The following is a 17,719-nucleotide window of genomic DNA, read 5'->3' as shown; positions in this document are numbered from 1 at the left end:
AAAACTATATTTCCATTAGGAAATATAGTTGCTGAATCTTGGAATATATTAGACAATCAGACAGAAACACAGAATGTGCTGAGATTGAAGGGATTCATAAGGATTCTCAAAGTCTAAATCCTGGCCCTGTGCAGGACACCCCAGGAGTCACACCATGTCCCTGCGAGTGTTGTCCAAAAGCCAGCTCTGTCAGTCTTGGTGCTATGACCACTTCCCTGGGGAATCTGGTCCAGTGCTCAACCTCTGGTTGAAAAGCTTTTACCTGCTATCCAGCCTAAAGGTCCCTTGACACAACTTCAGACCATTTTTTGGATCCTGGTTACCACAGAGAAGAGATCGGCGTCTGCCCTTCCTTTTCCCCTCATGAGGGAGTTGTGACTGCAGTAAGGTCTCCCCTCAGCCTCCACTTCTCCACACTGAACAGACAAAGTGCCCTCAGCCACTTGTCATTCAACTTCCCCTCAAGGCCCTTCACCATCTTTGTTGCCCTCCTTTGGATGCTCTCTAGTAGTTTAATATCTTTCTTATATTGTGGTGAACAAAACTACTTTGTTATTGTTAAGCATGTTCATGATTTTTTCAAATCCAAGTCTACTGTTGCATGAGGTTTGTGGATGACTACTTGGGAAAAAATAACAAAATCCAAGTGAAAATAACACCATCCTTCTGCATTCTCAGCCTCTAGGACTGGATTATTGAATGCTGAAAGTTGCACTGAATCTTTTTTTGAAAATTACCATCTCTGCTCAGATGATCATTTCAGTTGAGGAATTGCTATATTACCTTCAGTTTAAAACCAATTACAGACAGACAGACTTGTTTTCACTATAGCAGTTTTCACGCAGTGGGTGATGTCAGTTTTACTGTAAAAATTTTTAGAAAAATTTAATACTGGCATAAAATCTCTTCTTCAAATTGATAAATACTCAGCAAGGTAGAAGCTGTGATCAATTTCCCAGAAGCAGAGAAGGCAAGGAGAAAAGCGTGTGATACAGTATCCAACCTGGATCCAAAAAGCCAACAGGAAACAAAAGGTTTATCAGTTCCCAGTACACCTCTCACTGTGCTTGAACTTGCACGAAGAAGTCTAAGAGCATCTCTATGGTGCATTTTCTTTTCTTGAATAAATGGGGGAAACTAAAGGGGTAGACACTCTAGCTGGCTGTAGGTGCACAGCCTGTGAGACTAGCCTGGAGCTCGTCCAAAATCCACAAGTTCAACACCAGCTCTACAGACCTGCTCCTCTTGCCTTATCCTTCTGGCCAACAAGAAGGATATTTGGTATTGTCAACATGCCACCTGTACAGCGGTGCTCCCTGCTTGTGAGAGTACTTCTACCCCCTCTGGTTAGCCTGATGTTGACAGTGTCACCCGTGCCACCAGGGTCACCAGGCAACTTTGCACAAATACCTGTTGCAATCAGACTGCCTTTTCTTGAGCTACTAGTTGGTTTGATTACCAAGGAGCTTACAGTCTGGATAGCCTCACCCTTTGTAGTTCCCAAAAAGCCCCTGTGTTCCTTTGAGTTTATTGACAAGTTTGCGAAGCCTCCAGTCACATTCTTCTATGTTTTTGGTTTCACTTCTGCCTATCCTTGCTTCTGCTGGGGCTGAAATTGTTGCCAAACCTCCCAGGTTTGCGTACTTCCCTCTTTGTACCATCCCAGTCAGAGAATGTTGTCGCATGGCAACACAATGCAAAGCATTCATTTAGTGACACAGAACAGTCCAGCTAAAGACTATTTCAGCCACAAACGGGTTCATTTTTGTGGAGAAGAGTAGACAGAAAAAAGGGAAAATGTCCACAGATCCCACAATCCTTTTTTATTTGGAAGAATGGCTTTTAAATGAAGTCAAGCAGTATCTTGTTTTATCATTCATTTATTTAGCAAAGAAAGGAATGAATTCAAATACCCCACACAATGAACACGTATTATTCCCTGATATCAAGATGCAGATTTGCTTGTGAACAATTTTAAATGAATCTGTTTTTTTTACTATTGAAGTCATCTTGTACTGTGCATGGATTTGTGCAGAAGCAATATATTTTGGGCTCAATTCTGTAAACACATTAAAATAAGTAACTTGTTACATATATACCATTGATCTTGGTGTGGTTACTTATGTGATGAGTAAAATTATATCCAAGAGCCTAGCTTATGCCAACCTAGGCACGGAAATTACTCTGCAAATTACAAGCATCTCTCTCTAGGCTCACTGCAGTGTTGGTGGAGAGACACAAGCCCTCATCAGGATGTACTCTGCCCATCTAAGTATGTTTTCCTAGATGAGACACAGACAATGCTGGTGGCAGCTACAGTTAAAATTGGCTAGATGCCTCAAGCAGAGCAAGATAAGCTTGGACCAAATTGTTTACAGAATTGATCTCATACAGCAAAGCCATTATGCATACAGTCAACATTAGGAATGTGCTCATGTTGCGCCGATTTTATTAAAACTGGTCCCACATTTAAAGTGAATATATTTATTCTATAATTATGAAGAAAAAAATACTGAAGCATTTAATCCTATCAACATTTTACTTACATCTGGGACCTTTTACATTTTTTTCTGGTTTGAACAGCCATATGGTCTGATGCTCTGAGAAATTTCTTCGCTAACATAAGTGCTTCAGTAGCTCCTGATTTGTATGCTGGACTGGTATTTTCCCAGAGTCTGGCGTGGATCTCTGGTAGAGCTAACTAAATGCACAGTACCCCACACCAATGTGAGACTTTAATCAGTACTGCTTAATAGCCTGGAAATCAAAGCCATTTAAGCCCCATTCTTTCTTCCCCTCTCTTATAAAATTCCTAATCCTAGTAAAAAAATCTCTCAATTAGTTTTAGCCAAACCACACTGCTTCAACATCAGGTGACTGCAAACAGCTGGAAAAGCTTCTACATAGAGTAACTTAAAAAGGCCATGAAGATCATCAAACTCAAATCAACGTCCAAGATATATCTGCAAACATGGGAGTCAATTTTCTAAGCAACCGAGGAACATATGCTATGATTCAGAAAAATAAAAAATAAGCACAAAATGTGCACTCAGGCATAGCAGTACTTTGAGTTGGCCAATGAGCGTCTGTACCGTGCAGGATGGGACTGGCAGCCTTGCTTCCTTCTCCCTCCATGCAGCAGGGCTACATGGCAACAACTTCGAGAATTTTCATTTTTCTGCCAAACTGTTTGCATTCAAAATAAAGAAGCATTTATAAATTTATGCAATCAGTGTAAGCATGGTTAGTAATAGTAACTAATGGCTTCAGAGGTAATACAATTATTTGTCCAAAACAGACCACTTTATCCAAGCAAAAGGATGGAAGATACTTAAGCTTGGCATTTGATGAGCAAGGGACTAGATTTTCACTTTCAAAGAAAAAAAGCAATGTTTTCAGAACCACATTTTATCCTTGAGAAAATTTGAGAGCTCTATTGGCTTAAACAAGGTTTGCAGGAAATGCCCACTTGTTATATTTTTGACAGAAAAATAAGAGCTTTCAGGAAGAAATAGACATCTTTTTATAGGGGACTTGGCAGAGCTAGGTTAATTGTTGGACTTGATCTTGGACATCTTCCAACCTAAACAATTCTATGAAATCTGCTTTTTCAGCTTTGTAGCCTATTTTAGAAAAAATGCTAAAGTCAGTTGAAAATTAATGGAGACTGCACTTTGCTTTGCTCCATGTACTAGAAAAAGCTGTACTATACTACCAGGATAGCTACACAGAATTCAGAAGGTGAAAATACTGATAAAGGCAGTGCATTTGGGGTCCTTTAAAATTATCTAAGACACAAATATCTAAAGGCTTCAAAACTTGTCTTACAACCTAGCTTGACAAGGAGATCTTGCCATCTAGTTTTTCTCATTTAAGTGCTGTGAAATTTCCACGTTTACCCTGCTGCTTCAGATAGAATTTTGAATATATTCCTATTTGTGATATAGAACAACTAAATTTAGGAAGCTAAATCATGAAGAAAAATAATTAAAATAATTACTTTCCTGACATATTGGCATGGGAGCTGCTCAAAGATCTGGAACACCTGAAATACCCCTTTAGGGGAGGGAAATGTGAGCAGACTGAGCATCTGTTAAATTGACTTCTACCTATGATCATGCAGACTTAACCAAGGGTATTATTAACACCTATATAACACATATCTAACATATGTATTTATCCACCAAAAGAATGAAAAATAGATCACTATAAAGTTAGGTGCGCCTTAAACTACTAAGGAGTTCAGAAAAAGAAGATAATTTCAGTAATTTTAATTAAAAAATGTAAAATAAAAATACATAGTTCAAATCTTTTAAAGGTATTGGTCTCAAAACTAATAGTCTAAATATAAAATTCAGAAGTTGGACTAATGTGCTCTTAATACAGGGGCAGAAAGGAACAATGTTGTTCATACGTGCGTATGTACATGTGCTGCTTTTTCTTGGCAGTAGCAACAATATAGGTTTTATTTTATCTTATTTAAATATAAAATTTATCTTTTAGCATGAACACAGTAATTGAAATACCATACTGGTTATGACTTGGAGAGTTTTTCTTCCCTCTATTTCTTGCAAAGAAAATTTTCTCTTACTCACAGCAATCAGCTAATTTATTCATGGAAAATCAAATCTAATGTACAGTAAAAAATCACAAATTATAGAGACCCAGCATTATTATACTTTCTGGAGATGAGGTGGTGTGAAGGCGAGGTGTTTTCATTTAGCTGAGTTAGTAACAGGGAGAACTATTCAGCTGGAAAAAAATAGGTGGCTGATCTTAATTACTTTCATAGATGGCAAATGTGTGTTCATTTTACTGCATAGCGTTTTAAAGACCATTTTGAATTTTTTCATTTTTCTGTAGAACAGATTGGAAGCATAGTGCTACATTCAGATCTATCCCCATTCCAAAATACAGCTCACTGTCATGAGTAGATACAGTATTTACCATTGCTAGGGAAGTGTTTATTGGTACTTTTTGATTTTTTTTCCTATATAGTGGCAAATCATTATAATATACACATGTTTTTCTCTATTTGTCTATCATACCATAACCTAACTTGCAAGCGCTCTAAACAGAATGATAACATTTCCACTCTGCTTCTCCTTGCACACCTCCCTAGTATTCTAGCGCTACAGTCTTTGCTTTTAGCAAGAAAATGAAAACCCAGTCCTTTAATCCTTAATATTCACTTAATTTCTTCTCACTAGCTTCTGAGAATAGCAAATGCTTCCTTGCTACTATAAACTCTGTAAAATCTGACTCAAATCCCTGCAATTTTCTTTTTAGTTATACATATAAAATTTCAGATACAAAAATAAAAATGTCATGAATGTGGGTGAATACAGACAAGACAAAGAAAAATGGTATAAAACTGTGTTTCCTCATCTACCACTACAAAAGGAATTAAAACTGATAACTTAAAACTTAAATATGTACATCAATGAAATCCAACAAGATCATCACTTGAAACACCATAAGAATGTTCCTCTAGGGGCTGACTGATGCAGGTCAGACATGGCAGCAAGATGAGACAGCCCCTTGCAAATGTATTTATATTCTCTGAGCCAGCTTTGTTTGTCAGACACGTGCATATAAAGTAAAAGCTGGAAAGAAAAAAGCAGATCTATGATTATGCCTACACGCCCCCAAGAGCCAGAGATGGCACACAATACACAGTGCACTTGTACTGCTCTGGGCCAGCCTAGTGGCCACAGCCATCAGAGACAAGCGTGTCCCATGGGCACGCACCAGGGAGAGGAAGCCTGTGGAATGCCACAACAAATCCACATGCTGCAGCAAGGCTGGCTTGTTAAAGACACAGAGACAAACCTCCCAGTGTGCCTCTCCCACCTGCCCTCCTCCCTCGGGCTCCCTTGGGACATGCCCTTCCACACCCTCGCAAAAATTAAACTGAGCAAGGTGAAGGCGTTGTGTGACTGGGCTCGGCTTGCAGCTGCAAACCACTGACCCCGGAGGTGTCCGGGTTAATTACAAGATTGTATCCCTCGGTACAGCCTTAGTACCTCTCTGCACTCTGAGCAGCTGAACTGCAGCCAGAGTGATTTACAGCCCAGGAAGATCAGCCTACAGAGCCCAGAGCTGCTGCAGAGGATCACTAAACCACCACATTTCTTCTTGTCATCCCCAGCACCTTGTGAGCTCTTTTTGGCAGTGTGAGCTTCAGGAGACTGCACAGAGGGCTAACAGCAAAGCTCCCTTTTTAAACCCCAAGGAAATAAAAGACAATGCCTAGAAAGAAAATTAGATTTGCACTCCTGGCCCAGATTTAAGGGGTAACATTATAATTTCTTTTTAAGACTCCGGAATGACTTAGTCACTTGTTAGAGAAATATGAGTGGAAATTTATGAAACTGAGAAAAGCAATGCAATCCTCATGAGTGGTCCAGCAACACTGTGGGGCTACAGCTGCCCCTGACACTGAAGGCCAACCTTGCATTCTGCAAAGAAAACATCATGTCACAAACAGGCGGTTTGGGCTTTTGGCAGCAATGGGATTTGATGGCTTGGATCGTGCTTGAAATGTCTCTGAACTTCATCTCTGAAGCCTCAATCACATGAGCACTTGAGTAGCACAGGCCTTGGGACTGGGGAGTTACAGGAGGCCAGAAAATACACAAGCCAATTAGTATTCATCATAATTATTGAAATCTGTAAAATAGGTATTAGAATAAGTCTTTGCAGTAACATGTGGATTGAAGTATTTGTTTCTCTCCTCTAGAATCAGGTTGTTTTTGTTGAATGCCTGAGAAGAAAAGGAGAAAAAAAGAAATCAGAAAATGAAAAGGACACAGGAAAGATAACCACTAAGTGCTCTTTCACCAAGGCAGTTTTTGTGGCACATACCTGTGTATAGTAAGTCAGTCAGAAACGCATTGAGAAATACTTGTACATCTACAGAAACTTGCATTTGCAAGAAGTATCTTCTTACATAATAACATTCCTACAGAAAGTAATTCTACTTCATAAAGCCAGGCATTTTCCCCTATAATATTAGAGAACTAATTTTATGATTCTGTTAATATTTTTAATCATATACATGCAGTCCTTCCTATTAGAATGAGTCACTATCTTTTAACTGAATAAGTATTATTTTCTCTTTACTGTCTTAATTCCCTGATTTTCAAGTGGCATAAATGTCTGAAGGCCTTAAAGCATAAAATCTGTTTTTTAAAAAATTAATATAGGTATTTAGAATACTAATTTTCAGAGGAATGGTTTTTTTTTTTGTTTCTGTAGCTATCTAGAGAGATGATGTGGAATTACAGAAAGCTTTAAATTAGGTTCATATTCCACTGCTGACTAGAAGATCCAGACTTTTCTTGCTGTTTTTAATAATTTTCATTAGAATGTCTTTAATTAGAAAGAAAAATGCAGAAATTAAGAACTGGATTATCCAAGTAGGATTTAGGAAAAATCCTCATTTGCAAAAAAGCTTTGCAGATGCATAAATAAACTTTGTAATCTGCAGATACTGAAGTAGGTATTTTCAAAATGCACATCCTTCCTTAATTTAATGGATCTGAAAAGCAGAGTTATTTTAAAAGGTCACAAAAAGAGAAGAGCAATTTGGGAATAATGATGAAATAGTACGGATATCATTATAGACTCTCAGTACACCTGTACTGCTTTTTCACAGAGTAGTTTGGCTATAAACAGTAGCTGGGGGTCTGACCCAGAATATATTCACCAGGTACATCTCCCATATAGACACACAGAGCTGGAAGATGAACAGTGCCCTTGAAACTGGATCATCAGAGCCAAAGGAATTTCTTCAGTAGATGCCATGGTAAATGGCTCTATTTACTTCTTGAACAAGCCACAAGGGAACACAATTAGAACAAAAAAAAAAAAACAAAAAAAAAAACAACACAAAACAACTTGAGTGATTTGCTTTTTTCCCAGCAAAACCTGCTGTATAAATTATACACAGATGCAAAATCCAACTTCCTGCCTAACAGGGATTGACAAGTGAAAGGATCTGCAATTACAATACCTCAAGTGAAATCTGCTTTTGTCATTAACAATCAGCACAAGCTGAGCTCAAATGCCACTGCAGAAAAGCAGCAAGGAGAATTCTTTGGATAGGGGAGAAATGTCATCTAGGTGCACTGAGTAGCTCCCAGCCCTCTGCTCGCTCACCTTGATGGCCTCCACAGAGTCGTATTTGTCCAGTTTGTTGATGTGGTTGGTGATGCTGGTGTTGAGCGGAGCGGGTGACACCGGGTGGATGACGGTGGCGTCGTGGGACTGCTGCTGGTACCGCTGGCAGTAGGTGTAAACAAGCAGGGTGAGAAGGCACCCGAGGATTGAGCTGCTCAATCCCACTGCGATCATGTGGAACATGTTGAACTCTGCGGAGCGGAGAGAAGAAGGCAATCTTAATTTTGAGGCAGTAGCAGTAAAAGCTTCAGCTCGGGGGAAAATGTAGACAAGTGTTTGATTCAAATAAGGATAGGGGAATTTTCATGTGTTTCCCTGAAACATCTCAATTGCGATGGTTTATTCCTACAGTAGTAAATTCATTTTACCTCCCTGAAGGGACCATTATAAGAATCTCAGATACCCATACATCTCTTTAAGTAGAGATCATTGAAAGATGCTTAAATAAGTTCAGAATGCAAATAAAAGAAAAATTAATTGCATTCCATATGTTTGAATAGTTCATTGGGTTTTTTTTTTCAGACTGTATAACAGAGCCTTGTTATGTATAAATTATGTATATAGTATACATAAATAGTTTTTTTCTTTCAGTGAACTACAGTATCACCTCCTCTGCTGTTATTACAGTTTTTTCTCTTGTATACAGTGACTTGTGGCAGAACTGAAAAAATCCTGATATCATTGAACTCTATTCCTGCATTCCATAAATGTTTTCCATATCTCTTTTACTGGATGAATATCCCAGAAGCAGCAGCAGATGTTTCTTCCATCTCTGCTTTAATTCTTGCTGGTTATCATTCCTTTTGTATCTTGGCCAGTTTGTTTCCTTCTCCAGCTCTTGGAACTTTTTCTTTATTTAAGAGGGAGTAGGGAAGAAATGGTAGCATTGCAGGGGGAAATGGGAAGTGGAGAGAGATAGACTCCTTGAATCTCAATACACCTTTAAGCAGGGCAGCCAGAGAGTGCAAATGCAACACCTCAGAGCCCAGCACCCTCCTGTCTGCTCTGCTCTTTACAGGCACAATGGCATCAGACCATGGGAAACCCTCTCCACCTACGCAAGGATTAAAACCGAGAGGAAGCCCATTGCTGCATGAAACTGTAGGAGGGAACTTAAAGCACAATCATCCCCTGATGTTACTGAACAAAGAAACCAGATCAGATATGGTACCAGTAGGATTAGCTCAAAATAAACAAACTGGACTGCTTTCCATCGTTATTTTGAACAGGAGCTGTGCTTTTTCATTTACTTTAGGGGAGAAGTATCACTGAGAAGCTCAGGTTGGAAATTTCATCTTAGCATGACTGAAAATTTGTTTGTTGTTGCCTAAATGTACAAATTAAGGATTTAAAACTGATATATTGATGCTAATCTTTTTCACTGTGATACAGAAAAATGGGCCAGCACATGGGTCTCATTTTTTGTAAAATCTAAGGTTTACAAAACCTTTACATGCCTACTGGGTATCTAGTAACACAAACTAATATTTAGGTGACTCAGTTGACTGTGTCAGTATATTGATCTATCAGTAAAATATCCTTCTACACCTTTATGAGGGTTTCCCAGTGCTGTAGAATTTGGCAAAATGTTTTCAGATTACAACTGCTAATTAGCAAAAAAAATCAAATTACATTATCTTTGCTCCCATAACAAGTTACCATATGCACAAGTACCCTTTCAAAACCTCTGCTCTTTCATTGTCCTTTATTAGGTTAAAAATGCAGCTTATCTGTGCATGGAAGAATACAAGGACTGGCCAGAGCTATTACCATGACGACACAGACTAAGCGTGATAGCTCAGCACAGAAAAAAAAAAAAAGTTCATTTTCCTTCTTCTTTCTTCTTTTTCTTATGTTTAGTGGTTTTAAAAGTTTTTCCTTTCAAGATCTATTTTTCTAGCATCACGACTCTCCAGAATGCAACCTTTTATTCACTTTTCAGTTTTGTCTCTGAAAATGAAGCTCAAAATGAGTCCCAGATAGAGTCTGGGCTATTAAATTTGTTAGCAGGCTGTTTTTCTGCTGTTTGTTTGGAGTCTAAAAGAGGTTTGTGCACTTGTTATCCTGAAAAAGGCGGAGCAACAAATTTACAAATTTCAACCTTCTCATAACTAGATTATTATAGATATTTCTTTTGGAGTACAAGGGTGACTGCTACACTGACAAAGAAGAAAATAAAAACATCCAATAATGCATGTTCTACTCTCAAAGGTCACCAATGACAGACTGATATTTAATGAGAAATCCTGTAGTAACTACATTTTTCTGTACAAGCGTAAATAATGAGAATGCAGCATTTGGAAGGTAGACTATTACTAATAAGAGAGTGCAAAAGGTGAAACAAAATCAAAATTGGAGAATCAACATTTCAGCATTTAACAGCCATCTTGAGCTGCAAAGCTTACCGCCACATCGTTTCTCTTCTATGCTGCTGGATCGTGCCACAGATATTTCTAGAAAAACGAATAAACCATTTAGGCCAAGGAGAAAAAAATATTACAGAGAACTTCTAGTTAGATTAACACAGAAAGGATTAAAAAATTCATTCTATTAAATCCACTTCAATTAAAGGTAAAAAATATTTTTACTTTGTGGTAGAATTAATAGAAAGCACCTATGACATCTTCAGGCTCCTTAGTTTCCCAAGCAAAAGCAACAACTTATTTTTAATTCTTGCTCAAAACATCTCTGGAATAAAAAGGATGAAATGTACATGGAAACATTCTTGTGGAGTTTAGGCTTGTGGAGAAAGAGTTGATTTACTGAAGTAAAATTAACTACAGTTTAATTACCTTGCCTTCAAATGTGCTCATTACTTCCAGAAGTCACATCTAGCACTAATGTGAAAAGTGGGAATTTATACATCTTCAAAAAAGACAACTGCTAATTTTGTAGGTCTCAGTAGTAAACTAATTAAATGCAATTCCAGCCAGTATCCTTACCATTTTTACTTTGAAAATACAGGATAAAATCTGTAGGCGAACAAGCTTTTCCACTCCTTACTTCCAGACCATGAAGGGAAGTTCTGCCTTACAAATCAGTCTCTTGAACCTCTCTGAAAGGGTCAAGGATCATTTGTATACAAGTGGAGTAGCTGACACCAGATTTCAAAAAAGGAGAATTTGAAGTTTTTTGATAACGTCTTTCCAAGAGAAAAAATGAAGTGAGGTAAAAGATACAGAAATGGGCTAGTACTATGTGCCCAGTTCTTACAACAGAGGAAGGTTGCCACTTCTGCAGGGATTGGTCTTTTCAGCCAAGAGCTAGGGAGGAAACCCCTCAGTTAGAAGACCTGGATGAAAAAAGTGAGCCAAGTGAACCAGAGAAAGCAAGCTTGATTCACTAAGGTGGGAGTAATGGCATGGCCTTATCTGCTCTCTTACTGGTAATGTGAGGAGAAGCAGCAAACCAGAAGGACAAGAGACATGGTGGCTTGTTTCAGATTCTGAAAATGCCTTCCTTCCAAAACAACAGGTAGAGCTGATATTGGATTAAGCTGCAGATTCACAGAATGCGGATATTAATAGAGCTTCAAAAGCCTTAGAAAAGGGAAAATACAATGTGGGCGTTTTTGCTTTCATACTGACATTTTTCACATTGGTTTTAGAGGAAAATACAGTTTGGGAGTTAAAGCATTATGCACCATCCATAAAAACTGAGTTTAACTTTGCTGATGTCTTTGTTACATTGTACTATAGTTTACTGCACAGTCACTCAAAGAAAAGGTTGCAGCACTGAATAAACACAGCTACATTTCAAATGATACGTTAAAATGTAAATTCTTCCGTCTGTGAAAAGAACCCTAGCTATTTTTAATGTACATAGGGAGAAAGTCAGCTGTTAACAGCAGGGCATTGTGACCATCCATACTGTTGTGCGGATTTAAATGACTCCTGTGATTTAAAAACAAAAGTACAGTCATGAGTTTCAACTAATACTATAGAATAATACATAATGTGACAATTCATCAGGTACTTAGCAGTCATGGGAGATAAGACTGGAGGCAAAGCTAATAGTATTTACCTTTCTGAGCAGTTATCAAGGTAAGGGACTGTCTGAAATGATTTCCAGACTTACAACCAGAGCACCCATTTTGTACATGCAATCCACAAAAGCCACAGCAACATTTCTTTAATAATCCAAGTCCCAAAACCACTTAAAATAAAAAGTAAACTATTTCTGCTTTCTGTGTGTACTCATCCCCTGCTACCAAGTAGAATGGGACAGACTTGCAGAATGCTGTGACCTTGACTAACCAAGGCAGTGACACTGGGTGCCATGGGACACATTTTTATGTAGACACCAAGATACACTGTCTCTACACAGTAGAACAACATCCTTGTGCTGACTAAAGGCAAGCTCTGCTTCAGCTCATGGATCTGCACGGTGCAGTCTGGAACAGTGCTATGCCTCGGTGCTGAAACCTTGAGAGATTTCCCTAATCCTCCAAGGAGCTGGCTGATGTGATCTCACCTGGTATGAAGTTGGAGTCCACCCCGCAGGCTCGGCTCTCCGTGGTGTTGCCCGTGCACTGGCTGCCCACAGGGAACACAAGGATGCACTGCCGAGCGCGAGTCTGGAGGCCAGACGAGTCGCAGTCAGACCACTCGGACCACTCGGACCAGCTGTCTGCAACAGGCAGAGAGGGACACACATGCAGACACTGGGATTAAGGAGTTCACATGCACTGAGGGAGAGAGAAATAGCTTGTATTTCTGAGTTAGGACAGAAAGCCTCCTCCCCAGCCACCACCATCTAGCAGCTCCTTCATTCCGATTAAACAAAGGCAGTTTGGCTTTGGCAGAAGTCTCTGAAATGTGGGTGTGAGGGTAAATTTGCCACAGACATCTCATGGTTTTGGCTTCTGCCATGGCTTTTGTCTGTGGAAGTGAGAAGCTGGAGGGTTCTGTGGGGGTGACTGAAAGAGTGATAGCTGTGGAATTAATTCTAGTCTAGGTCATTAGGGTGGACAAACGCACTGCATTTTTTAATGTACCTGACCAGTAGCAAAGAGAACTATAAGAGTATTCCATTCTGAAACAGGATGCGTATTTAACCCCAAAATAGAAGCATCTTGAAGATTTCTTAAAGTGTTCTTTTTTAGCTTTTCCTATTTCAGGTTCATTTCTTGGCTGTAGATTCTCATCTTCTCTTCCCCATTCAGTTTGTCACCTTCTAGTTCTTTTCTATATTTCTTCCTCTCCTCATGTAGCTTTGATTAAGATATTTTTATTTCATGCCTGTGTGATCTCAGATACTTTCCTTAAGTGAAGTGAATTGATCTCATTCCCATGAGGTGGTGTGAGTTTACTGCACTCAGCATTCTTACAACTCAAGGCCAAGCCTTGCCTTCATAGGACTCTTCTGAGTTTGGCAAATGTAGGAAAGACAGAGATCAGGTAAACTTCCTTTCTTCTGTCAGCCTTGCCACAGAGACAGGCTTTATGGTTTTGACATAGAATAAATAGAGTCCTACTACTCCAAACCAAACTTGTTTTTACTTCAAAATTTTAAGTGATTTTATGCCAACATGAAGAAATTTTACAAAATCTCATTTTGGCTCAATGAAAAACTGTATTTTTTAATTTTGATTCAAGTTAGATTGAAAAACATTACAATTAGTGAATTAGTGAAGCTTTTCTACACTGTTTATCAGGTGGAAAGAAAAGGAAGTTTTACAGTATTTGGGGCCCCTTCTAATGTCTTGTATAATTCCAGAATACAAGGTTCACATTTACTTATTACTTTCCCCTTGTTCACACAGGAAAGAAGTTAAAACTCTCAGTCATCTAAAATATAACAGACTGCAGCAGAAATATTTGAGACTGTAGTCTTGAAAAATGCCAAGCAATAGCTGTTGTTTATTAAATACATTTACCTAGCAGGTCATGTAGGAACTAGGATATTGATATTTAATGAACAATTAGTAACTGTCTTGATGAGGCCTTGTTTGAACAACAAGACAAACATCTTGATACAATCAGCTTGTAAGATCTTGTTATTGTGAGTAGCAGAAATACTCAGCTCTGTCCTTTGGCTTTTCTGTTTCTTAGAAAAGGTTCTGGGAGGGGCTCATTTGCAGAGTGGTTACTAGGAGCACAGAGGCAGATGCCAAAATGTATTTCAACCCTAATTCAGGGGAGTAGGAGAGCTGAGGTGGGAGTAAAGCAAATGGACAGGCTTCTTTTTGTTTTCCTGCTTAGTGTGGCACATCCAGGAGCTGCTGTTATCACCTCCAGTGTCAGCTGCTAGATTTAAGTAAAATAAGTATATGGATCTTTACCCTAAATAAGTATATGGATCTTTACCCTAAATATTTAGTAACAATGAAGTCCTACTCATTTAAGCTTAAAGGAATGTTGCCCATTACAAATCTTGGCCCAGTTCTCACTGGCGGCAGACAGCATGCTTAAGCCAGAGCCAAGATTCTTGTCCAGTCTTGGTATAATTGGGATATATGCAGCAGGTGCCAAAATAGTTGTGGGAATCCTAAATGCATCTTGTTGCTGGTGCACTCTGCAGCCCCATCTTGTCCAATGTGCTTTTGGCCTGCCAGATCCTTTGCTGAAGGAGCTACATCCCATGATGAAATAGGATCATCAGAGTACACAGGGATCATGCTAAGTCATAAATGAGTGATTGGGCAAGGTTACTGTTCTGTCCTGCTCCTTAGGGGACCCATAAAGAAACTGTGTGAGTCCTGCAGTGCATCAGACACTGCAGGACAGGTAGTCTGGGTCCGGTGCTGAGCCGATCAGCTTCATCTGGCACACAGAATCAGAGCAGGAGAGAGAGGGAGGACATCAGTGCAAGCATGAAACAGAGGGTCACTCCTGCAATGGTGGGTTTGGTGGGTCCTCACACCAAACCTGTGGTTTGAAGAGGTAGTTGGGAGCTCAGAGAGCTGCAGAGGAGTAAAACACCCGAGACTAACAGATGCATGACTTCAAATTGTCAGATGTGCCATCCCTGGGAAGGTGATCCCACAGCTTTTGCATTATTTTGTACGGACTCAGCTATCTTGCCTCATTCCTTTGATACCTTCAAAGTATCTGAGGCTCTCTTGCACCTCAGTCAGGCACCTGAACTTGCTCCTCAGTTCTGTGCACAAGTCATGAGAATGTAAAAGAGAAGGTCAATTGGAGAGGTGTTTAACCTGCTGAACTGCTTTTCACCTCTAACATGGCAAGGCTTAATCATGACATGTCACATCTTCTTCCTACAGACTCTTGGCTGGCCTTTGATGCCAGGTTAAGATAAAGCAATTCCTAAGAGATCCCTTGGTGAAGGCAGCACTGCACAAAGATCAGATTAATCAATGTAACATTTAAATCTCTTTCATACAGTATTACACCACCATTTCTAAATGCTCAGCTGCTTTGTCCATTGTTTGTATGTGCAAGTTACCAATCCAACGACAGAAAGTATTTTCACCTCTTTGAAAAGCACTAAATACTTAAGGCATAAAATACTGTTTTATGCAACATATTGCAGACACATTGCAATGGGTTACACTTACTGATAATCAGCCACTATTGATCAATAGTGCTTCCTTTCATATTGCTGTGATTTCATTTGAGTAAATTTAAATAAAAATGACAAACTCAATGACAAGGCTTTTAAAAGGAAAGATGAAAAACTGATGTGTTTTACAGACACAAGCCTGTTACTTTCTTTTAAGTGCATACTTGAATACTTTCAGTTGGATTTTCCATTAAATCTCTACATCCTCAACAAATCCTTAGTATCAGGATTCCAGAAAGTTTTGTTCGCTGCTAGTTTTGTTTGGAAAAAAAAAGAGCATTTCAAATGCCAAAAAAATCTTCATTCTTTTCACAACTTAAGAAATGTTATAAATCATTTCCATTTTTTGCATATTAATTTCTGTTCTGGATGGTTGTTCTTAGATTCCAAGTGCCATTACTATTCTCTTACACTGAGCATGTCACTCAAGCAGTGAATGTCAGCAATGGTGTTTTCAGATCTGCACAAGGACAAACCACTCTTCCCCGGGTCCTTACCCCAAGAAAATGGCTCTGCAGGTGTTCAAGTGTCTGTCCAACTTGATCTATGAAGCACTGTGGTTATTTTTGACCCATACCCATGTGAAATAAGAGCAGTAAAAAGCAGTTGTGAAATCTATATTGTAAACATGAGGCAAGGGCCATTCTCACAGCTAGTGGATAACTGCTGTTTCAAAAACCTACGGCAAATTTTCAGTGAGATTGAAGTATCAATAAAACATTACGGAATGTGAAAAATACATTTTAAGCTTCTGAAATGTTATTGTTTTATATGAGTTTCCACTTTCTTAAACTAAGATGAATGAAACCAACCTCCTCCTGAATTCTGCATCTGCTCCAAAATCTGGGTCACAAGCAGGTCAAAATGAGATGAAAGCATTATTTATGAATGTTTGCAAACTGTCATTTATAGGAGAATGGTGGTAGAAAATAAATGCACAACAAGAGAAATAGCTACAATACTAGCACAATGAACACTCCAGCTCTGACCTTTCAAAGATGCCTTAAAGGATTTCAAGGCAGCTGTGAGACTTCTGCATACAAATGTACAATATTTGTCTCAAAAAATCAAATAATCAACTGATTTCTATGCTTGGCCTTTTTTTTTTTTTTTTTAACGCAATTGGAGGTTTTTTTAAAACCAATCTGCTTTAATTTTGACAAAGTAGGTACTTTTATTCTGCTGGAAGATATATAGTGCCTAGAGAAGGAAAGAATCATAAGAAGTAATATGATCCATTCAAAGTCTGCCATACAGGGGCTTTTGCCTTCACTTGCATAGCCTCATCACATGAACAGAAAACTTTTGCTATAAAGTCTAGGAGCTCTAAGTGAAACAAGTAATACAGTGTGGCATCAGAGCTCCTTACTTTTCTTTTGCTGTTGTCTGTAATCCACTAATCAGCAATAAATGAAAGTGATTTTAATAACAATAAATGAAAGTGATTTTAATCTCAATTTCTCACTTAAATTTAAATTTAAAAAATAGCTTCCTTTAAGATGAGTCAAAAGGCAGAGTCAAAGTTACAGAAATAGATATGATCCATATTATCATACAACTAGCAGGAGTGCTGAGACATTTCATCTACTAAGCACTCCATTGTCATTTAAAAAGATCAGGTCTTTGTTCCTTAACATTAAAAGTTGAAGAAGGAGTTTTACAAAGACCATGAAAGTTTCCTTTGTGTTTTATATTAAAACAGGACAAATATTATCTACTTAAAGGACCTGATATCACCTGATGTGATGACACATGTTGAATATTAACCTCAGGAATTTGCTTGCTGTGAATGTTTGGTGTTGTAACAAAAGCACTTCTTTGTGATATTTTTACTAAAAGTCTCATTTTAATGGGATGAGGTCCACTGCAAATATTATACAATTTTACTTAATCCAGATTCAGATATAGCAACTTAGATTTTAATTTTTAAAGAGGGAGGAAGGAGGTAGTCTCCTGTAGAATGTATTCTGCTAGTACTTGATTTACTGTAGCATGTAAGGGCTGATTGTGC

At 38.6% G+C, this 17,719-nt stretch overlaps 1 protein-coding gene across 7 annotated transcripts in view; it reads right to left on the bottom strand.

The window, feature by feature from the left end:
- Positions 1-1,948: 1,948 nt before the first annotated feature.
- Positions 1,949-17,719, bottom strand: part of SEMA5A (semaphorin 5A) — a 323,210-nt gene continuing 307,439 nt past the window's right edge. For all 7 annotated transcript variants that reach the window (XM_005484272.4, XM_005484273.4, XM_026791761.2 and 4 more), the window contains 4 exons: positions 12,658-12,813; positions 10,590-10,637; positions 8,164-8,375; positions 1,949-6,766 (listed from right to left, as the gene is read on the bottom strand). In XM_005484272.4, the coding sequence (XP_005484329.2) occupies positions 6,647-6,766; positions 8,164-8,375; positions 10,590-10,637; positions 12,658-12,813 (536 nt within the window). In that variant the 3' untranslated portion in view covers positions 1,949-6,646. The remainder of the gene's footprint in view (positions 6,767-8,163; positions 8,376-10,589; positions 10,638-12,657; positions 12,814-17,719) is intronic.

This window comes from Zonotrichia albicollis, chromosome 1 (assembly GCF_047830755.1).
Source record: "Zonotrichia albicollis isolate bZonAlb1 chromosome 1, bZonAlb1.hap1, whole genome shotgun sequence".
Taxonomy (NCBI): Eukaryota; Metazoa; Chordata; class Aves; order Passeriformes; family Passerellidae; genus Zonotrichia; species Zonotrichia albicollis.
The sequence above is the reverse complement of the archived record's forward strand: the minus strand, read 5'-3'. Positions and strand labels throughout refer to the sequence as shown.